General features: G+C 40.2%; 2 protein-coding genes and 1 long non-coding RNA gene across 5 annotated transcripts; 2 read left to right on the forward strand and 1 right to left on the reverse strand.

Annotated features, from left to right (window-relative positions):
* evc2 (EvC ciliary complex subunit 2) lies at positions 1–14,207 on the forward strand. 3 transcript variants are annotated; one of them, XM_088085795.1, is made up of 23 exons: positions 1–557; positions 967–1,042; positions 1,332–1,474; positions 2,085–2,141; positions 2,277–2,463; positions 2,566–2,666; positions 2,820–2,885; positions 3,013–3,147; positions 3,455–3,594; positions 3,925–4,249; positions 4,371–4,610; positions 4,861–5,036; positions 5,364–5,523; positions 5,662–5,838; positions 5,922–6,226; positions 6,620–6,794; positions 7,697–7,765; positions 7,999–8,226; positions 8,414–8,646; positions 8,749–8,836; positions 8,996–9,171; positions 12,334–12,435; positions 12,664–14,207. In XM_088085795.1, exons 1-23 carry the CDS (start codon positions 315–317, stop codon positions 13,070–13,072), a joined length of 4,011 nt encoding a protein of 1,336 aa, XP_087941921.1. In that variant the 5' UTR covers positions 1–314; the 3' UTR covers positions 13,073–14,207. The 3 variants fall into 3 exon arrangements, with proteins under 3 accessions (XP_087941921.1, XP_087941910.1, XP_042367278.2); XM_088085784.1 differs by having other exon boundaries at positions 3–557; positions 7,622–7,765; XM_042511344.2 differs by having other exon boundaries at positions 6–557; positions 7,622–7,765; positions 12,673–14,207.
* On the reverse strand, positions 6,232–9,119 carry LOC148190162 (uncharacterized). The gene is made up of 4 exons (XR_015778209.1): positions 8,923–9,119; positions 7,597–7,720; positions 6,608–6,765; positions 6,232–6,330 (listed from the first exon to the last, which is right to left on the reverse strand). It is a non-coding gene; the product is annotated as an uncharacterized LOC148190162 (long non-coding RNA).
* Positions 14,208–14,460: 253 nt separating the features above from the next.
* On the forward strand, positions 14,461–17,361 carry cytl1 (cytokine like 1). The gene is made up of 4 exons (XM_042497385.2): positions 14,461–14,759; positions 14,850–14,894; positions 15,931–16,077; positions 16,180–17,361. Exons 1-4 carry the CDS (start codon positions 14,613–14,615, stop codon positions 16,279–16,281), a joined length of 441 nt encoding a protein of 146 aa, XP_042353319.1. The 5' UTR covers positions 14,461–14,612; the 3' UTR covers positions 16,282–17,361.
* Positions 17,362–23,367: the final 6,006 nt, after the last annotated feature.

The raw sequence follows: 23,367 nt of genomic DNA on the forward strand, positions 1-23,367 counted from the left end.
ATTTATATACTTTGCATCTTAACGTTTCTTGAGGAGTTGCCCGTTCTTCCCAAGTTTTGGAAATGTTTTCCGAAGTTGTGCAGCAACGGTGGTCATGGACTTTGTGATTATATATAAGTCTTTGAAATGGCGTCCATAGTTTCTTTTAAAAAGTAAGCTCCGATTGTTCGCGAGAAACGTTGCTACAGATGATTTTTCTAAAGAAAAAAGGCGGTGGAAATGTTGTCATCTCGAATTTTAACAGCGGCAACATCCAGAAATGCAGCCAGCTAGCTAGCGGCTCTCCTCGGTGAGAGTGGCACACCAACTTACGAATGCTTCAGATACACTCAACCGCGAAGAGGATCACGATATGGTCATTAATCTTGAATATCCACGTGTTGTGTGTGTGTCCACCTCCTTTATGCCATCGTTGGTGTCACGATGTAACCCGGCGTGAGGCTCGGCGTGCCGGCGTATTGGAGCAGAGTGGACATCAGCGTTGTTATAACGGTGGCATTACATCACAGGCTGCATCATGGTACACAACACTACCACCCTTTCTCTCGGAGAAACAGGTGAGTGACCTTATGGTAAAAAATACACAAATAATATACATATATATATATATATATATATATATCTAAGTATTCAACCTTTTCCATTAGAAGAACCCACAGCTGGTGTAACTTTGGCATCCAGTTTCTTTTTTGATGAAGATTCAACCTCTCACCACCAGGAATCAGTTCGTTATCTTTAACATTAGATACAGATACAATCACATATCACACAACTCTTTGAGATTACAGAGGTTATTCATTTTGTTCTATCACTGAACCTTATTGCATCAATCAATATTTTGATTCGCTTTTCATATGTAATCAGGCCTATAACAGATGTTGCTTTGGTTTGAGAGATAACCTTGTTTTGGATAAAGCTATATAACATTTGTTAATAAACATGTGTATTCACTTTTGCCATTGCCAGAGCCTCTGCAGTATCCGTGTACTACTACATGACCCCAGTGTGAAATCAGCAGAGCAGGGATTGCTCAGGATGGACGGTTTGTTGTTGTCTCTCAATTCTATACATCAGCAATACAGTTATAACACAACTCACGTCTGTGCAAACACCAGCTGAACTGAACATATTAGCATATGATAAGTGAACAGTGTCTGTTTTTTTTACAATGCTGTACACACACAGATGATGTCTGATGTAAGGTCACAAATATGTAGTAAACATATATTTGTCAGTTTCAGCCTTTGGCCTTTGTAACTGGCTGTTCAAACACCCCATATTTAACCCGACAATTACGATGAAAATTAATGGATGCATGGTGTTGTCTGCAGAGGAACCACTCTCTTCTTCAGCTCCTGCTGGTCCGTGGGGACACTCCTTTTATGTGCCACTTACCTACATGTCAAACATCTTGCGCCTCCGGAACCGCAGAAGCACACTCACCAGATACAACCCAGGCCTCACTCTGCCTCAGGTGTGTTTAAAAATGGCCTATCACAGAGTATGCAGATGTAGTGAGTGACGCACCTTTTTATGTAGCTGGTAATTCATGACATTATTGATTTGAGATTGTTTTCAAAACTTTAATGTACAGTGTTTGGTACTTTTGCAATGCACAGATCATGTTTCAATCAGCCATTTATTTCTGCTGTTGCAACATCTTTTTGAATTTTTTTTTAAATTATTGATTTGTATGATTTTACAGTATAGATTTAGGTCATATATTTCCATTGGGTACTGACTTTTTGTTTGAGTTTCTGAAACAGCACACACACTCTTCATACATATACTGTGGGGGGCTGTGCGGCACTTCTTCTGCCACTAGACGGCAATACCTGTGACCAATCACACCTGAAGCACTTTTTGCACTTACTAAGGGTTTTTTCCTTAAGTCAAAATTCTTGCTTGTGTTGTACGTCGCTTTGGATAAAAGCGTCTGCTAAATGAAATTGTAGAATTGTAGAACATATACACATAATGGTCACATTTTACTTTATCTTAATTCCCACGCTGATACTTATTTATAACAAATAAAAATGATCATGTTTGGAAAGAATTACATATTGTGTTGACTGTTTCTGCAGATTCAAAGTGTGGCACCTCCATCCGCATTCGGAGTCAAATTTTACAAGTGTGCAGAGGTACATCAACTTAACTGTTTGAACACAGCCCATTTTTATCAATGTGCATTTAATTCCAATATATTTTTGCTGAACTTGAAATGAACATGTTGAGTGATTCACACTCGTCCTGCTGCTCTTTCATGTGCTCCCCAGGTGAAGCTTGACACTGACCCTCCTCAGCTGATCTTCTTCCTGTTGATTCACAACATGGGCCCAGTCGGTGGCACCAACTTGTCTCAGGTGGCTATTCGAGACTCCATCTCTGGAATTGTTCCCCTGAAATCTGAAGGCAGGGTGGTGGAAAGAGGCTACCAGACTTTTGCCATTGATTCACTTTCTGGTATGTCTGGGAGTCAGTTTGCTTTAAAAGATAGTTCTACAAAAACATGTCTGGTTTGAACTTGTTCTTCATGATGCAATAATGAACATTTTTCCTCTGTAGCTGGATCCCAAGTAATTGTCAACTATACCGCTCATATAAGAAGTCATAAGAGTGAAGTCCTGGACCTTCCAGCTTTTCTCACCTTCTCCAACGCCTCACAGGTATTTTCTGCTCTGCGCCATTTTGGCTCTTTTTATCTTGGGAAAAAAAAAAAACATAGTAAGTCTATTATGATTTTCACCATATTAATATTGTAGTATTATAAGAATATTTACTCTCTTCTCACCCAGAGTATTGTTTTCTTGACTCCACAGAATGATGTCAGTATGTTTGGTCCATTAACAGCTAATCTAACCTTGAGGGTGAATTCCACGGACAGAGTAAGCTGTGAACAGTTCCTTAACTGGAAACGCACCTGCAAGCTATACGCATTGCTTGTTTTGTTCTTGTACCATTTTCAAATCTGTGTTTATGAAACTGATTTGCTGTTTCTGCTCGCCATTTTAGATTTATCCCAACCATGGGGTACATTTTGCTGGATTTGTTGCCGGGTTCTTTGTGACGCTGGTGCTGCTGTCACTGGGATTTCTGGCCGTGAACCTGATAGCTCCCAGAACCAGGCTGAACCTTCTTCAACAAAGGGTATCACACAATTAAAATCTGTGGTTTGTTCTAGATAATCACAATGACAACAATTGATTAAATTGTTAATGTGGTTGTAGTCTTGATAATTATTTGTTCAAAGAAAAAAAATCTGTGTACAGTATATGGCAATTTCTGACACCCTGTTTCAACACTATTTCTTTTCAGTTACATATGTAACTTTGTCTTTTTGAATACCTGTTTTCTCAACATAATGTCTGTATATTTTGCTTGTGGCTTTAGGTTTTGTGATTTAGCTCAGTTATAAGTTAAAACACTGTGCATATATTATATTTTCTTGCTCCAGAGAAACAGAGGTGATTCAGACCCAGAGTATGCAGACTGCAACATGAGTGAGACAGTAAAAGATGAGGCAGCGTTTGAAGACAAGATGGTGGACACCATGGTGCTGGAGGATCCCCAGAACATGTACCAGGCTTTGGAGAAGTGAGCAGATGATTCAAGAAAGAATTGAGTGATGATCAAAATCCCAGTCAAACAGAAAAAAATTGGCAATTGAGTCTCACTGCTTGTGGGGAAAATGCAATGTATTATACTGAAGTTGGGAGTTTTCCCATTGATTCTTGACTGTGTCTTGTTAAGCTACTTTTTCACCCAAACCAGTAATCATTTTAACATTTTTATCATCATGAATGTCTCAGGTTATTATCAAACTAACCTGTGACAATAAATGTCATCAGCTTTTTCAAATCAACTTCACTGGAAACCCACAATGTACAAGTTTCCTCTGCTTACTCTACATTTTCTTCCTGTCAGTCTTGAAATGTCTACACTGCTGCATGCCACCAATAACCTGGAGGCCACCCGGATCAAGATCTACAAGGACGTGATGTCCTCCCTGCTGGGCGGCCTGCGCTCCCGAGGCCAGGCCAGCGCTCAAGCCCAGCAGAGGCTCCTCAGTGTGCTCCACGGACAGATGCTGGGCATGGAGGGTCGGTTGAAGGAGGAACGAGGGGCTCGCATGGCTGCTCTGGCTGGCCGGTGTAACTTGGAGACTCGGGAAGAAATGGAAGCAGAGCACCGCAGAGAAGCGGCTGAAAAGGCCGAAGCTGAGCTGCTGTGTCAACATGCGGACCAACAAGTAATAAGTCTTTTTTTAGGGACTCCACGCTCATGTTTTTCCCTCTGGATCAAAAAAAACCTTGTTGGTTTGTTGCTTTTATTACATAGTATCACTAAACCTAATTTTGTGGTGTTACTAGGAGCTCCTCCACTGCAGTGTCCTCCTGGAGAAGCTGCACAAGCTTAGCCAGAGTCAGCTGCAGCGCATCCTGTTAGTTCGACATGAAGAAGCCTCAGCGAAGGTCCAGAGGCAGACCATCGAGTGGCGCCGGGTGGAGCTGCACAAGATTTTCTCTGAGGAATTAGAGGAGGCCACCAGGATGGGCGAGCTGGAGAAGAGTACAGCCAAGAGTCTTCAGCACGACTACTTTTCCTGTCAAGTGAGTGACGAAAATTCACTTTCAGCACATTCAAATTGACCATTTGAATGATGTAATTCTGTATGTATTATTTCAGTTTTAGACCTGCAAAACTGACATATGGTCAACAAAGCATGGAAAACGGCATTTGCCGTTCATATATTTGCTTTATTCTTCTCAGCTATCTGTATTTGTGGTAATCAGTACGAGAAGGTACAGATGTTAAAAAAAAAAACAAACATTATGACACGTCCTTCTCTTTTCCGTTCAGGATCAGCTAGAGGAGGTGCTAGACGTCGTCCTCGCAAATCAGCGCTATGTGCTCGCTGAACGCCACGCACAGAGGAAGTTCTTGGTGCATAGCCTTCACAGCCTCAACAGCCTGATTTCTGACAGCTTCTCCAGCACTTCTAACAATCTGGACAGCTGGTTCACTCACATCAGGAGGTAAGTGCCTTTGTAGTTACCAGTGATTACAATCTAGTTGTGCTATTACACTACACTGCACTGTAAACATGGTCAAGTTAACTTTTAGAGCAGTATGAATGTACATTTTTAAATTTTAATATAAGTGCTTCTATTTGTGATCTAAAATTTAATTAAAAAAAATATGGATTTGCTAAAAACACTGGCGCAAAATAAAGTGAACACACTTGCATTACCAAAAAAAGTACATATTAATTTTTAGAAATAAAAGGACGTCTTGTTTTCCTCGTATTTGTACATTATATCGTCATTGTGTTTTCACCTGGCATGCTTTCATCTCTCCACCAGAGGGAGCCTTGTGCCTGCAGAGCAAATAGACCAGCTTCAGGAGAAGGCCCAGAAAGAGCTGGTGATGGTGAGGCAGAGACTGGATGAGGCACTGAGCCAAGAGAGGAGAGCCATGCGCTGTGGACTGATTAAGAAGAGGCGGGAGCTCATCTCTGACATGGTGAGGAGATCACGCATATTTAGGATTTTATTCCAAGCGACTGCATCATATATCTGCTGTGGATTGATACCACAGAACCTGCTCATCTCATTCCCTGACTTATATAGCAACGTTAAACCTGCTTCCTGCCTTCTCCAGCTGCGGGTCCATAAACAGAGACAGAAGGATCTGTCAGGTCTGTCCAAGGGTCTGGAGGGAAGGGGAGATATAGCTCAGCACCTGCACTGTTGGCAGAACTTACTGACGGCTCACAGTTTGGAGCTAGCAGAGCTCATCAACAACCTGGATGAGGAGGCTGCTGCTGACATCCGCAAGGTGCCATTTTAACCCTAAACAGGCACATTCATGACCAAATCATGGTTGATTTACTCCCTCCTGATCCTCTACCTGTTCCCTAGGTGACCATGCGTGTGATCCAGGGTGCCATAACAGAAGTCAAAGCCATCCAGCCTTCTGCGACCCAAGCCTTGCTAACACTCTTGCCTCCAGGAGCCCAACCCTCCCTGCTGCAGGTGGAACCAGAGGCAGGACCAGCCCAGGGGCAAGGGGCCGGCGCTCTCCTGCAGGGCCAAGAGAGGTTACACCAGGAAGGCAAGGCAGCATTACGCACCCTCAGCTGCACCAGAGAGGCTCTACGGGAGGCCATGGAGAGCGAGCTGCAGGAGCAGAGGGAGCTCAGGGCGCACTGCAGAGCTTTCTTCAAGTAAGTGATATAACAACAGCAGTGGCTTTATTTCAAGAGATTCAAATACAGGAAAGTTCTTAGAGTGTTTGTCCCCATTATTCATGGATCCTTTCAGAGAGGTACTGTAGATAGAGGATCAAGACAAAAAAAAAAAATCAGGGATTTTTCAAAATGAGCTTTTTCTGATGATATGAGACTATTTTACAGCTGGTTTAGGCATCAGATGATGTAGGAAAATGTAGCAGATGCCAAACCACTCTCCTGTCAGAACTTCTTTGGATTAAAAAAATCATCAGCAAACAATGATTACAATGCCCCAGATTATAACATTATCCCACTCTCAACACAGCCATGCAAAGTCTTATGGTTATTCATCTGACTGCCAGTCTTCCTTTTTACCTTCTGTCCCAGCTGTCTGTGTTCGTCCCAGCTGACTCTGTCTGAAGAAGACCGGCTTAAGATGAAACTAGAGTTTCAGAAGTGTCTGTCAGTGATGGACCGCTGCCTCGTGCTGCCGCACGCTGTCTCCAGAACCAAACTCCACACGGCTCTGGCAGCTTGGAGAAAGGAGAGCGAGCAACAGATGGTGAACACATTATCACACATAACTGTATTTAGTTGTTACAGTATGTTCTTTAAACCCGCGTGTGTGGGAGGAGAACATTTCTGCCTTTTGTAGCGGTAGTCTCAAATAGAATGCCACAATGGCGGACATGTAGCTTCCCTGCAAACCTTCTTTTGCTATAATATGCATTTTTTTAGCTTAAAAATAATTTGCCTTTCCCAATAATCTCGTAGCATCCAATTTTTTTGATTTGAAAATGCAAGTAGAGCACTTCAAAATTATAAAACAATGTACTCTATAGTTGTTGTACTGATTATAAGCAATGTTTTGTATTAAAATTAAAATATTTGGGATATGTGATAAAAGAAACATGTGGGACAGCGATCTAAACCGTGAGTGTACGCCATCATGGTGATGGAAACAAGCAGAAATCCTTCATTCTCAACATCCACCACAGGTATTATGCATATTTGTCATATTATTTCTGTGATTCTCTTGTAATTCTTCCATTTCTTTGGAAGGAAGTCTTCTCTCACTCTGTGTTAACTTTGTTGATACATTTTTGTTTTAAATCTCCTCATGGTGCTATTCTAAAGGCCACATGTATTAAACTACAGCAGGACATAATGGTGTATTTAATGTTTTAAAATGAGTAAGAAATGGAGAATGCCAAGCGCCAGTGCAAACCACACTGTGATCGACCTCAATCGTGTGGCCGCTGGATGAGTGCACATTGTTATTCAGAAATAATAAAGGGCTCCACAGAGTGGTTTCATTTCTAATCACATCATAACAGCATGCTGGGAGTGATTTCCCAACCAACCTTATGGATATTGTGGTTTTCACAGACAAATATGCAATCCAGGGGGAAAACCAGCGAGGCCAGACACAAAACAGACACATCTGATCTGCTGCTTTTTCAGAAAAGGCTCGAGGATAGGATCCAACTGTTTGAGAGAGAGAAGGAGACGGAGAGCGGTGTCATGAACAAGGTAAAGTCGTGAAATTATTTTTAGTTTAAGTCACTTTGAAATACAGTAAGTTACTCAATAAAGGTATTAAGGCTGTATTAACCTAATATATAAAATCCTAAGCTTGCTCACTAGCAGAAGATACAGTTCTTGGAGCAAATGACTCTCTGAGTTTAAGTTCAGTATCTTAATTAAAGAACAAGGTGGTTTGAGTTGACACAAGGTGAATGAAACATCTGTCGTAATATTGGCAGGTGATGGAGGAGATGCGCAGGGAGAGAGAGGATGATCTGCGCTCTCAGGGCGACAGCCTGGCGATGCAGATGGCTTCCATCCATTACCAGAAGGCTGAGAGGAGGACCAAAGTGTTGGAGACCTCCAGAGCAATGCTCACTCTGCACAGTCTGCTCATTCAGCAGCTCAGAGAGAGAAAGAGCCTGGAGAGACAAGACATGGCCCAGAGTATACAGAACCACTGCTCGGTAGGCCTGTATTGTAGCACTGTATGGTTGGAGGGCTGCTCATGGGCTTTGAGGCATATAATAAGGTTCAACTTAAGTCTAATTCTCAGGAAATTCTAATTTCCATTCTAATGTTTCCTCTGAGACTATTACTTTCTCATTAAACTTTGTAGTCTTTTATTAGAGTGTAATTTGACTCTCGCCACAGGGCCTTGAGGAAGCAGAACAACAGCTTCAGAAGGAGAGAGCGGAGCTGGAGGGCCTGAAAATGTCTCCGTCCAGAGTCGAGTCTAATCCAACACAGAGGGAGGACTCTGATGAGGGAGAGGAGGAAAGTGAGGAGGAGAGACTGTTTCAGCTGCAGCAGGATTGCAGGATGACGTCCATCCTCCAGGAGGCGCTCTACAAGAGCGATCAGGTCATGGTGCTGTTGGCTGAGAGGTGAGCTGTCGTGCCAGTGTTATCTCCAGAGTAATGAGGAATTTTGTGGATTGACATAGGCCATTAAATTTTACAGTGTTGAAACTCTCTGGTGTTTTTCAGGTTGCAGGAAATGACGGGCAGCAGTCAAACCATGGAAGATTTAAAAGAGCAAATGGAGCTCAGGAGACTTTATGCAAACTGTGACCAGGTCTGAATTTATGGAGAGTTTTTTTCTCCAATGTTATATTTAACACAAACATGGGAAATAAGGGAAAAATACAGGAACATCCTTACTTTTGTGTACATTCCATAGGAAGTAGAGGAAAAAACGCTTTAAGGTTGCTCTGTACGCTGCTCTTCTTCTCAGGATTTGGAGTTTGCATCTCGGCTGGTGAAGCAGAGTCAGGTGTCTGCTGAGGTTCTCCTGGAGGCCCTGCGACTCCTCCTCCCCACCCTGCCTGAGAGCGAGCTCCTCTCCATCACTGACGCCCTCTGCCCCAAACAGCACCCGGTTTCATCATCTGCAGAGCAGGAACACTCAGGGTAAGAATCAGGTCTACTGGCAAACATTATTGTAAATAAGAGTTTTAAGCCCCTTTAATACACACAGTCTATCCCTGAAATGTTCAGAAATATTTTCTGCATATAGTCATGTGCGAATGAGGGCAAGGATCAATATTCTGGGAAATACCGCCAGGTTCCCTCCTAAAGACCAGGTAACGTGTCGGGAAAATGCCAGTACGGCAGCTCTGTGAAAGAAAGTAGTAACATTGCAAGTATAGAGTTACATCCATGATCTGTCCTGAGATGCTTTCATGTGGAGTAGGGCCAGCACAATTTTAGATTTTCACTACATTATTATTGTGGCCAAAAGAATTCACATAACAATATTGCAATATCTATAGAAATTGAGGGGAAAAAAATGCTATCAGTCAACTTTTAATTTAACTTTATTCTGCCTCTACTTTGGAAAATAGATTACACTCAAAATATGAGTAAATGGAAGTGGAGAGGGTGACAAAGCAAGAACAGAGGTATGATTTCACTGGGGCTTAGTTATTTACACAATATCATATGTGTGTTGTTAATATAATATCAATGTTTCATTTTTTGAGTATCATCAATTGCGGTACATCGTGGCACCTAACTTGAGCGAGCAAACCAATAACAGGACTCCGCTGATGACATACTTGTTTGCAGTTTAGCATTTATGCCAATGCTTTCCCAGGTGAATTGATGAAATAACAAGCCATACAAGCTCTTTTGTTTGCAAACGAGCTCCTTTTTTAAAAGAATAGCTGGAAACGAGACAGATTCAGAAATGAGGGAGCTCCACTCAGTCCACGCAGAAGGTGACATAAACAGGCAGCCAGAAGAAGTTTCTGCTGCTAAAACGAACGTCCTCGACTCATGAGGTGATAATAATTGGTAGCGTCATAATAAATGTATTTTTTCATTTGTTGTGCATTTTGTGTCTTAGTCTATCTCTGCGAGGCTTTTAACAAGCCCTGTGCACAAGGAAAATTAACCATCATACAAACTCTCTCTTCCTTCCAACTTGCTAACAAAGTTTTGATTTTGGTTACCACCTAATGTGCACAGGCCAAAAAAAAACTTTTTTTCATGCACTAGTCTCCTTGTCCATGTTATTTTCCTTTCGTATGAGGGAAAAAAGAATCGAACAAATTGAATATAGTGAAAACATTTTTGCCCAAAGTACGCAGCCAAAGTCTTAGCGATTCAAGTTCTGTGGTTTAACAAAGCAGTTCTCTGATTGAGGTCACTGAATACAAGCAGCGTTTCAACACAGCTGGCTGAAACAAACCCACCACCAAGCATTGTCTCAAATTTAAATACCGAACACGGTTCCACAAGGGTCCTTTTCCCCGAGCCAAGATGGAGAGATAAATGATTATACTCATCATTTAATTTCCCCTCTCTTCCCGATACACTGGAACACTCACGTCTGGCCCCCGCTGAGTTTGGATTACTTGACTGATGAATAATGTCTTATGCATGGGGATCAGAGCTGTCTGGCCAAAGGACAAACGCTCTGTTTGGATCACTGTACAGTGCATTTGTTTCCTTTTCTTTTTCAGTGCTTTTGTTTCTGTTTTTTGTTTGCAGAATAGAGTTTTAAATGGAACAGTTTTAAATGTAACTAATGCAAATTCATGTAAGCTGCATGATGTTAAACTCCATTTTAAAAATATATACATATGTATGTGGTTAACAGTTAATTAGATGAAAGGAAATTGGAGTTTGTTGCATTTGATGATTGATGGTACTTTGAGATTCAAATCACTATTTATAGCCATGCATTCGTCTGATAACAGAACCAGAATGAAATGCTGAAGGGAACATATGTATTATGTGAACAGCTATTTCGAAAGACAAAATCAACCATAAATGAAAGCTGAAGTGGACAGAAAATTGGTTATGATCGAGCAGCCGAGTTTGAGAAAATCGTTTGTGTAAATGAGCATTTTGTTGCTAACTAATTTAAAAAAACATGACATCGGCTTGGTATGTTTTAACTTTTACAACTCAACTGTCAGACCTGTTGTTAGTATAGTACCCAATACACTCTGCCCTGCTTCAGGAAAACTCTACAGAAGGTTCAGAAGGGGAGGTATTGCTTAAGATGCATCAGCCATGAGCCTCAATTTTCCACACAAAGATTTATTTTCCAAAACTCAAGAATTGCAATAAAACATAAAGGAGGGAGCAAACCCATGGGTTGTACACAAACACAAGGCTGTCTTAATGAGGATAAATTATGCTTCTAGTTAAACTAATCATGCACAGGATAAACTGAAGAGAAAGAAACGCTGCTTACCAGCACTGCCGCTGGTAATGCGATGAGAAAAGAATGAGTGAACGGTGCACAGGGTTTAAATAGGGAGTGAACAGGTGAACTCCATCAGGTTAATAAGGAGTGAACGAAGAGTAAAAGGAACCAATCAGTGCCGAGGAAAGGGGAGGAGAGGAAGTGTGATTTTGTTGAGATCAAGAAAATCTGCAAAATTTGATGCATAGTGTTGCTGTTCCTTGTCCTCCTGCTCCTCAGTGTCCTTCCTCAGTTTGTCCAGGTTCAGTATGTTTCCTCCTGACTTCATCATTTACTGTTCATTCTCTAATACTTTGTATGAAAGTGTGGTCAGACGTAGAGTCTCTAGCATCTGTTCCATATGTAATCAAACACCAGTAACCTGTGAAATATCCTGAATGCAATGACATTACAACTATTAGACCTACTGACAAGCAGTTACTTTTCTATTTTGCTTTTATGAACATCGTGATCATTTGAAAGATACTGTACTGTTGTTTTTAAATAATGACATCACATAAACCAGACAATGCACACTTTGTCTGTTTGTGATGCTTTTCTGTGAAACCACTGTTTTACTTTGAGGCAGTGTGAAATATGAATTTTCCCGTAAGATTGTGGCCTTGTGTGATTTTGCAGTTGGAAATATCTGTATTCATCTGTTAATTAATTATTCAGGCCTAACAAGTGTACTTACCAAAGAAAAAGATTAAATATTTACGTACTTAAATCACACAGCTCTCCCTCTAATGAAAAGTTATTACCGTGTATCTGGTAACCGGGCATGCGTGACCATTTTTTAATCAAAGTCAGCCATTGTCTGCAGAGATTATATCGCAGTCACCAGCTTCATAAAATATTGACTTTTTGACCAGGTGTGCTGGGGGGGTGAACAGACTTCTTCCTGTTAAACTGAGAGAAGACGTGGTGCATAAAAATATGCCAAATATGCCAAGCTGCACCGTGGAACGAGGGAGGTGAGTTCAACACATCTGTGTTTTTTGCTTGCTGCTATATAAAGACTTAGCGTTGCACTATCATCAAGACTAATTTGTAGTTCAGTGATCACTGACATCGTAGACAAATCCCTTTTTGATGTTTAATATGGCTTTTGGCAGTTACATGGCTGAGCTGCAGTGACCACATGCATGAGGTAAGCATTTTAACACTCAAGTCCCACTAACAACAGCTCCTTTGTCCTCCAGATCTCACAGACTCCAGGAAAAGAGGCAAAGTTTGATGGAAAAACTGCTCCCCAGATCCCGTCTCTTGGCTCCGAGAGATGTTGCACCACTGCTGGTTGGAGAGACAGGAAAGGAGGACAGTTTTACTAAAGCACAACAGTCTATTTATAAATCAACCGTGGCTGAAAACACGGTTACACAGCAGCACAGTGACACTGCAAAAGAAAGGGTTGTGGACACAGTGAATGAAACACTACACAGCACAGCAGAGGAGCCCACTGTACGGGGCATCCCTGCTTCAGGAGAGAGGTTGTTCGTGTTTCGGGATCCACCTGAAACTTGTGACAGTGTGGGTGTTCCTAAGAGAAAAAGAAAAAGGAACTTTCTCAATCTTAAGAAAGGCTCTGTGGCTCCAACAAACTCTCCTTGAGAATGATGTTTTTTGCATCTTCCTTTTATTTTTATGATAAAGGTACTTTATGATATATAAATCCAAAATAAAGCAATAGTTTATTGTGCAGCAAAGCACTGTTGGTGCTGTTCTAAATGCATGTTGTACGGTGGTCACACAACAGTGGTTGACAAATAGTTCATTAGTTTTAATGGTCTTGTCTTAAATGGACATTCAGAACATCAGCAGCAAACAGCTGTGTGCTATGTAAAGAAAAAGTGGAGTAATGGTGTCCTGTGCAGAGAATAAAGTCATGCGCCGTCTGTGTGAACGGTCCAGCCGTGCATCAATAGTAGTGCTTGTGTGTATCACTGGCTATCTAACCACTGCTGTTTTGAATTTTGCTCATATGGTGGTTGCCACTTATGACATAGTGGGGGAATGGTGTCATCCCGGAAGGGTAAATGCCCAACCTGGGTGAATTTGCGAATCCTAGGATAGTGAAGGTATGACCTGCCTTGCTCTCCCTATGATTGGTTAGTGCTCGTTGCCTTCGTTGGTTGGATTGGTTAGGTTTAGGCATGAGGAGTGGGAATGGTAAGGATAAGGGTAAAAATGTCAGGGTAAGCCAATCAGACACTATCGTACAAAACACAAATTTGCCCTTGGTCCACCGCAAGTTGACACTGTTAGTTCTGTTAGCACAGTTGCTGCTGTTAGCACTGTTTTCACTGTTAGCAACGGTAGCTGCAAGCCGCCAGTTGAGAGCCGTGTGCAGACAGTCCCAGCCCAGACTCTTAATTCGTAGATATGCCCTTAAAGTTACATGCAGCTCCTTTAAATGGTGAGAAAAGTTGACGGACTCAGATTTACTCAAAAAGTAAAACTTTACATGTGTTACAGGGAAGACAACAGATAACCCCCCACTTCCTGTGGTATTGGTGTATACTGCCAGATTCTCCAAGTGTTTTTATTCATGTTCAGAACTCCAGATGTTAGACATGTTAATTGGCTGATGTGTGTATTGTATACCTCTAAATTCAAGATGCACAAGTACATCAAATATATCCCAAATCCAAGTTTTTTCATGTGCAACAGTTAATTTTTTACAGTTTATTTTGTAAAATAAACGTTTTTATGTTCCTCTTGATGAACCTTGTGACTACAAATCAAAGTTTCCCCTGAGTTTTGCCTCTTTTTTTTTTTTTTTTTTTTTACATGTACATTGCCTTGACCCCACCATAGCTATCGTAAATATCTTGGTTTTCAGGAATTGCCAAGCCACAAATTTGAGTGAAAACTGGCAAAGTGTTTGGCTGTGTTATCAGCAGGAGACGCTCAATCACCCCTGGTATTTGCTGCGTGCATGAACACAGTGTTTGCTTTCCAAAACACAGCAGACCCCCAAATGTTTTTCTCAGCCTCACTCGCTTCCACGTCATCGTCCGTCGTTTTTTTTCGCCCCCCTCCAGCACTCACTCCATCTCTAAAACTGCTGCAAGTCCTCCTCTAAACTATTCGAAACCCTGCTGACAGTCGCAGCCGCTCTCTGCAGCCCTGAGCAGCAGTGTTTTCAGACATGAGGCTGGGACTCGCCACTCTCTTGTGTTTCTTCAGCTTTGTGTGGCTGTCGGAGTGCGCACCTCCGACCTGCTACTCCAGAGCGCTCGGCCTCAGCAAAGAAGTCATGGCTTTGCTGGATAAAATACACACGTATCATCGCACGGTAAGCGCTTTGACCTTGAATGCATCGTCAAAATGAGCACACTGCTACTCTGTGTTTTGTATTCTAACGAGAGTGTTTGTTGGGTTGCAGAAAACGTGTGCGGAGGTTCTACCCACGATCTTCCTTGATGTCCATGTAAGTTTGTCATGCATCAGATGAGGGGACACATTGGGGTGCTGAAATGGGTTCCGAGGAGATTTGGGAATATTTGCATTTTGCTTTTTTCTGCTAAAAAAAACACCTTTCCCCCATAGATTACCATGTAAAGTCAGTTAGATATTAACAACTAAGGTAGTTTAATGCAAAACCAGCAAGTTGACAAAATCCACTGCAAGAGCTGTAAGAGTGTGTATTGCAACCAAATCTTAATTGATGGATTCATAGGCTGTTGCTTGTATGTTTGAGGATTTAAGACTATTTGAGCAAAGGGGGGACACCACCATCCCAATATTTAGAACATGTGCATTTGTCTCCCAGAATAAAACTGTGAAAGTACCAAATTACTTTCATTTTGATAAAATTAAAGACATTTACACCAAAAATGGATTCAGAAAAGTAACAAACTGGGGCATTAAAATTCATCAGAATGCAGGAAATGAAGTGTTTGATAATCCAAATTTTATGTCGAAGGTGCCCCATACACTTCCTCTTTCATATGTTTCCCCCCGACGTTGAAAGGAAAGCTACGCTTTTGTTTTTGAGTATTCAAGATGTAATAAAATGTAAATACTGACATGCAAAAAGCAAAATCTCTGAGTAGAAGAGATAGAATATCCTAATATTTTTTTACCAAATACCTTGATACCGATATTGCAACGACATTGTAGCATTGACTATTGGTGCTTTCACGAAATATTAACACTATGAGATTTTTTTTTTATAAATAAGCATCAGCAGTCTAGATATGATGTTTAAGAGGGTAGAGGCATATAATAAAGCAGTCTTGTAAGTTTGGAATATTAACCAGGAGTTAGACAACACTTATAATATTACAATAATATTACAATATTCAAAATCTAGGCTGATATTAGTCTCATGTCATGACACAAGTATAGTATTGATATATTTCCCAGCCCTAACCCGTAATAATAAATCGAGAATCATTCACTGTCATAATAGTGAATAGTTTAGGAGGACACTGTTTGTTTTAAGAGTTGTTTTGTCTTTATAGAACGCATGTGTCACAGCTAAGCTCCGAGACTTTCTCTACGTGGTGCTGAACCATCCAAACCAGTACTGCAGAGAGCGTCCCAGAATGGTGCTGCTGAAACGAAAAATCCAGAACTTGTACACAATCATCACCAGAATGTGTTATCGGGTGAGAGCATCTAAAACGCCTGCAAGTTGTTTTTGACTTTCACATGCTTTGTTTTCAGGCATGCGTTTCTTGACCGCATGTCTTGTCATGTTTTGTTGGCAGGACCTGGTATTTTTCACAGATGACTGTGAGGCAATCGACACTGGACACATTCGCCCTCACTTTGATGAGGACAGGCTCCAGCTACTGCAAGAGGAGAGATGAGCGACACAAATAGCAGACAACAGTTGTATTCAGGAAAAGCACATCAGCAATATGTAGGTTGTTAATGCATACACATCACAGCCGGCACTGTACTAGATGCATCATAAGCAATACACACATAGTGCTGTTTCATGTCGTACCTAGTCGTCTCTGTGTGAGCTGCAGACTCATGTTAGTGGACATTTGTGGCTGCATTCCAGCAAGGAGTGCAGAACTTTCCACAGGAAATTTGCTGAATGCCAACCATGCCGATGAAAACCTTGAAATAATAAACCAATAAGAGATGCTTGTGAGCCAGGCTTAACCGCTGCTTACTTACCAGAGCTGATCAAAGGTTCATGTGTCATTAAGAGAAATATGCTGTGTTGCTATAACCCTTGGTCTGACTAACATGTCTTAAAGGAGCACTGTACAGCAGTTTGTAAACATTTGAGGAGTTGAACATGCTGGTTCAAAATGTTATGTAAGAAATAGATGTCCTAAGCATTTCTTTCTCGCACTAGGTTGTATAGTTCCTTCAGAATTCCCTCAATTTGAGGTTTTTACGGTGATTTTTGATTTATACCAAAAAAGTGGCTGCAGATTGTACTGGACCTGAACAAAGTAAACATTTCCTGGGCCATAAGCAGAATGGATATAAAATAATAGAGCTCTCATTGTCATAGACATAAACTTGTTTTTATGTACACTTCATTACAATCTATTCACAGTATGTCTCAATTTATATATTAAAACTCCTCATTAGGTATCAGCTTTTATGAACTTGTTTTATTTTTTTTGTAGTTATTTCCAAAATGCCTGCCAGTTGATTCTGGGAAACACTGAGACAAAACTGGCTCAAGTCCCGACCGTGAATCAGCATGATGTCCTTTTCTACTTTTTTTTTTCTCTTGAGGAAGTTCTTTTCGCTCTGACCGACATTCTGGTTTCCACTCAGTGTGTAGCAATTGCTGATGGAGTTTATTTTAATAGAGACAATATGCTTTGTTTTGTATTTCAAGTAATTGTTGTTAAGCTCAAAGTATAAACGCGTTTTCTCTTTGCAAAGTCAAATAAACTGGTTGTTGTGTTTTTTTAAAATGTGATTTATGAACTGTAAGTGAAGCGATGTAGTTTTTACACAAACCAAAGTTCCCAGTCTCTCAAATAATACTGCAGTTGCCATTATTTTAGTACCAGTGGTGTGACATGTTGGATTTGGGAGCAAGTCTCTCTGGTTTAATGTATGGTCTCTGCTGCCATCTGTTGGACAGACTGTATGATCTGCTTATAGAAATCAGTGTGCTCCGTCTACTCAAATTTTTCTGTAATTTAGGGTCGATTTAGACTTTTTTTTTTAAAGTCAACTTTATTGTAAATTCTGCCATATGTACAGTATATAGACAGGATTGAAATGCTGTGTCTCCCAGACCTCCAGTGTAAACATGCAAGTTCGCAAACAAAATAATAGAAAATATATAAAAAGTAGGTATGTACTAAATAAAAGTCATAAGATTACAGCTGAGGAAGGCACATATGAAAACACACAAGCGCTAACTTGGAGCAGTATGGAGCAGCAACTTCAAATATAAATGGGAGGTAACCGATTATTTCTATTATGCAGTAAATGATTATTGTGCAAATGGGATGAATAGTGCAAATATAATAAATGGTTCAGATGTAATAAATGACTATGTACCTTAAATATTTTGACGTCTTGGGAGTTCAGGAGCTTTTGTCCTGGAACTTTGGAGGTGTGGGTGCAGGAAATGAAAACAATCAAACTTTGCTTTCCAGCGTAGTGTATTCAGTTTTCTGTAAAAGGTCAACGTACTTCGTTGAGACAAAAGTTAAACAAAACAGAAACAGGAAGGTGAATCAGAACTCCAGTTCATTGTCCTCTGGGGAGCATAATTCAATTTTCTGCTTTTCTCTGTCTCAATCATCACCTTCTCTCCTACATGCACTGACTCCCCCTCCACTTCAGCTCCCTCAGTGGGGCAATCAGCTGATATGTTTCAGCTGGAAAGCAATCAGGGTCCTAACTGCCTGTCTGCTGGCCTAATGTGGGTCTTGTAGTCTTTTACTGGGTGCCATGATGGTTTGTAGTCCTTGCTGCAACCACCAGCAGAGAATGTATCTCCACTTAATGACTCTACATCCCATGAAATCATGTAACAAAATCTGTTTTTTAAAATAAGACATTTTACCTTTTATGTTGAGCATTTTGCTCAACCCTGGATTCTATTTTCACGATCCCCACAGTCATGAAAAAGTCATAGAATTTCACTATCTCATTTTCCAGGCCTGAGAAAGTCACGGGATTAGTAAAATCCTTGAAAATAATGGAAAAGTCCAATAATTTTTCTGTGTTTAATAAAATTGATTGTAGCAGTTATATTTCATGGATAACCCTTTGCATAAGGTAATATAACCACTTCCTTTTCTGTAGCTGTTGACATAAGGGAGCTCTAATATGCACCAATGCGTTTTGTTACCCATCACCTATGTTACTTCACAGACTCCCAACATCTGTATGCCAGCTACCTGAAGTTACAGAGTTTGAATCTGATATGTTTGAATGACTAAAGACAAAAATGAAATTGTGACAGTGTGATTAAACATGAAGGTCATGAATCCCAAAGTTTTCATATCTATGCTAAACCCACTACTAGTTATACTGCATTTTTGAGGTAGAGCAAATGGGTTTTACATTGTGAATGATCATGGAAACTTAATTATGGGTCTATTATGGTTGAAAAGTAATGGAAAAGATTTAAAATTATGACATTAAAATTGTGTGGGAACTGTGGATTTTGAATGTATCTTGTTATATGAGTCCATGATTTTAGAGTTAATTGCAGCACAGTTCACTTGACTAAAACTAGCCTGAGTTGAATAAGCCTTGGGTTGGGCCCTACCAGACACCAGTTTCACTTGCCCTGTCAATGATCCCTCCTTCCTTTTGAAGCCACTGGTTTCCACCCATGTCAGTACAGTGCCAAAACATGCATGAAAATTAATTGTAGAGACTTGAATGTACTTGTGATCAGTAATCTATTCCCAGTGATATTCAGCCAGCTTTTCTGTCTGTCAAATGAAGCCTACGCTATTGTTGGCAATGCTATGTGTTACTACCAGCGTGGACTTGTTTGACAACTCTCCCGGTTGGTTTATTGAGAGATTCTTCAACATGTCTTGGCTGCCAAACAGCAATATATTTAATGACAGAAACAATCAAAATTTCACAATGTCCATGTTTGGCTTTATGAAGATTTGTCCTTTGCCTTTCTGACACCATATATAGATTCTTAACGTGATTGATTATCTGCACAAACAAGCATTTACCTCCATTAATCCTGCATTGCATATTCACATATTTTGGTGAAGCATTTGTTCCACAGGGAGCCACAATTCCTGTTTTGTCTTTGCTGTTTGTTGTTTAATTGTTACTGTTAACCTGGTGCTGCCAATGTTCTTGTCAAGTTCTGCATACAGAAATACCTTCAACATGCAGATAAGATGCTTTACATTTGTCTTGAGTTTGCACATGGCTTCATTGATGGCACAGGCTTGCTACATTACATAACGGCGTCATCTGAGTCAGGTTAACGCATCTTGTGCAGGATGCAGGAGAGCTAAAAACGTGCAGAGCATGAGCAGAGCAAATTCTTGAGGATTGTTGAAGTACCACTTATGTAGGATCAGGCCCATCAGGCACTTCTGTAGACTGATTAAGAGACAGGTTCTTCATGCACTGGTCATTCATATATTGATAGTAGGCAGAATTGCATGTTCAAGGTTTATCTTGAGATGGAGTTTGATAGTTCCTTGATCTGTCACAAGGTGGTGCTGGTTGGCGTAGTTGCCACATCATAAAAGGATGGTTTTCCATCATTTTATGCTCCTGGGCAGGGGCGTTGTCGTAGGGGGAATAGTGCAACTGATTACCCAAGGCCTTGATAGGAGTGGGGCCCTCAAAAATCCTAGAATGAAAATTTTGATGTTGTTCACATAATTTTTTTCTACATAATTAGTCCCATAACTGAAATAAAATTGGCAGAATGAATCAGTTGTAAGACTGAACTTTGTACAAAAAAACAGTGCAAGCTCTCTGCCACTCCTCTCAACCCTTAAAGGCGCAAAATGGTTCAGTCCACCCTGCACCACTTTTGTCTGTAAACGCAGCTAAAGCTGAGTGAGTGACTAATTACGCTGCTGGAGCACCAAAATACAGTATGCTGTGATGTCTTTCCCCAAGAAAGGGAAAATCGAGGTTCCAAAAAAGAACACAAAAATGTAAAGCTCCAGAAAGGAAACTGACTTTGTTAAAAACAAAACAAAACAAAACAAAACAAAACAAAATGTAAAGGTTGCATGAAATGGATCAAGAGAGAAAGGGTGGGGGTGGGGGGGTGCACAGAGACTGCTTATGCCTAGGGCCCAGAATTTGGCGCTACGCCCCTGCTCCTGGGCATAGATTATGTATGGGATGCCACTGACAAAAAGTTATTAAAAGTTCTCTTTGCTTGTTTCACCAACAGTAATTACTAAAAATCTTATTTCTAGATAAATCCTCAGCCATTATGTTTAAATGGTACTTCCTGCTGTTTTGAGAGTTGAGAGATGTACCTTTTACTATGTTTTAATAAGACATCAAAATGAAACATTACATTAATAAGTCAGGACACATGGATTCATAAGGATTTTCAAAAGTCAAAACTGATAATGTTGTTGATTTTAATCAGCTAATCTATAGGTTTACCACTTTGAATTTTTAATAGCATGATATTGTATTGTAGTGTAATTTCACAATCCATAATGATAATAAGTAGGCCTATATATTATAAAATAATTATTCTTTAAACACTAGGACTAAATAAAAACACCACAGCTCCATCAGTCCAGTGCAGAAGATTTAAGATTAGATTATTTAAAAAATAAATCTTACAACACATACAAATAATCATTTAAAAGTCTGCACTTTGATCTGAGTCCATGTTGCAATGAGCAACTTTGTGCCAAGAATCAAGTCATTGCACTTCTGAACCATCAGGTCTTAACCTCTCACTGCTAATTAACTAAACCCACAAAAACTAACATGTTAGTCAGCAGCATGTGGCTTGTTAAGGAATCCACCCATAGTGGGTTTATAAAGCTTAATCGCTGAGCTTATTGATCATCATTAGGAGGGCCGCAGAATTATTTGCTATCATTAAGGCAAAACAGAGAACAGAACATTTAAACCTCATGTGGCCAGGTAATTTAACAATTAAGTGTACCAAAAATGCTAAATGCTGCACAATAATAAAAAACAACAACTTAGCCAAAGGGTGACAGTAATCATTCTCTGCTTTGTTGAAATAAATTACCTTGTAAAGGACAGATCAGAAACCTATTTGCATTGAAGCACTGGTGATGCAGAGTGTGATGCAGTTTTGTTTAATGGGGTTTTCAGGCAATTTTCCATCACATTTAACACTTTTATTGCATCTTAAAAGAAATGCTGCCTCATTAGTCCACATAAGAAAATCTTACCCCCCTTAATTTCCAATAGATGATTGGCACACTCTCCACACTGTTGTAATTACGCTGCTCAGTACATTTGGTTTCGTGTTCAAAACTCTTACATATCAGTGCAAAGCTTCCCCTCCTGTAGACAGTAAATGTACCTTATAAACGCACAACTGTTCCACTGATTTACATGTTGAAGTAATTAATGAATAAAGGGTCACCAGAGGACTTCTGATAGCTAAGGGAGGTGAATAGAGTTAATCAAACTTCCAAACAGCTATCAACATTTGTAATCAATCATTGGGAGATTATCCTATTGGTATATCAGTGGTTAATAACTGCAGCCTGTAGAGTAAATGGCCAAAGTCTAGTCTTAGACATAGGTCAACCTATGCCCATTCAATGCATACAGGCCGAGACACCGCTGCCCTCTAGTGGACACCACAGCCTTAACAAGAACAAAATGAGGAGGTTTATTGATGAATCCGTTTCGGCATGCTTGTAGTTGTGTCAGCACTGCAGTATAACTCAAGCCGATGAACAGACTGGTGCAGTAGCGCTAAACGGTATAAGCAATGTGTATTATTTCATACACTGTTAAGATATTCATCCGCTTGACTATCAGCATATATAGGTCCATGCCATTTTAAAAAGTCCAAACCAATAATGTATTTATATCTTTCCTCTATTATTGACCTTTATTGCATGACTTCGTGGTGAGTTCACTGCATTTCATTTCTTAAAATATGTCATCGCTCTAATATTTCTGTAAATGTCCTATAGGAGCACATCTGGTTTTCTGCATGAGATTGACTTTATAGGTTTTTTTTTTGGTTTTTTTTTGTAAAGGCAGCCGCAAGAAATTGGTGATGATCTTTGCTGGTGCATTGCAAAGAACATTGATTTATGTCATTCTTGTTGCGTTATTTATGTTATTTACAGCACGTGCCTCTGACAGTCTGAGGGCTCGACACAGTTTGTAGCCTATTTTGCAGAGCAAGGAGGTCAGTACGCGTTCAGTTTAAATAAAGCTGCATTTAATTTTGACTGGAAATATTAACAATGATTTAAACGCCTTTGTTTTGGCCAAGTCTTCTCTCATATCTATCAGTGTGAACCTGTGCAAAACAGAAACGACAAATCCGATGAACTTACCCTTCTTTTCTTTTTTTAAACACGTAAGCATTTTCATAACATGTAGACAACTAGCCTAGAAAAATGTTTAAAGAGATGTTGTCCTCCTGAACCGGGCTGAAATCACATCATCTTCAAATGTTCAAAGGGCCCGCTGATTTGGAGGTATATGACATCATATTTGCCATTAGTATTTTTGAAATATCATTATTGCTCTGGTTTATTCGCTCATCGTGCACATTTCACTGAAAAATATTTTCTAAAAGGCCAACAGACAACAAAGAAGCCCCCTCAAATTAGCTCGCTTGCAATAGCCTTTTGTTATCCATTTCGGCTTTGCGCATTACTAACATTTTAAAAAATATTTAGTTGTTAGTTCAGTAAGGTTATTTTAATAATTTAACTTTTTTTAATCGAATTGAAAGAGCATTTTTATGTCACTCCGAATCTGAACAGAAG

Source organism: Plectropomus leopardus, chromosome 2, assembly GCF_026936395.1.
Source record: "Plectropomus leopardus strain MGB_pleo_1.0 chromosome 2, ASM2693639v1, whole genome shotgun sequence".
Classification (NCBI taxonomy): Eukaryota; Metazoa; Chordata; class Actinopteri; order Perciformes; family Serranidae; genus Plectropomus; species Plectropomus leopardus.

Coding starts and splice junctions, on each gene's coding strand:
- evc2 (XM_088085784.1), top strand. CDS start 315: ATGCTTCAGATACACTCAACCGCGAAGAGGATCACGATATGGTCATTA. Junction 2,667..2,819: donor CCTTCTCCAACGCCTCACAG/GTATTTTCTGCT, acceptor TTGACTCCACAG/AATGATGTCAGTATGTTTGG. Junction 5,037..5,363: donor TGGTTCACTCACATCAGGAG/GTAAGTGCCTTT, acceptor TCTCTCCACCAG/AGGGAGCCTTGTGCCTGCAG.
- cytl1 (XM_042497385.2), top strand. CDS start 14,613: ATGAGGCTGGGACTCGCCACTCTCTTGTGTTTCTTCAGCTTTGTGTGG. Junction 14,760..14,849: donor TACACACGTATCATCGCACG/GTAAGCGCTTTG, acceptor GTTGGGTTGCAG/AAAACGTGTGCGGAGGTTCT. Junction 16,078..16,179: donor TCACCAGAATGTGTTATCGG/GTGAGAGCATCT, acceptor TTTTGTTGGCAG/GACCTGGTATTTTTCACAGA.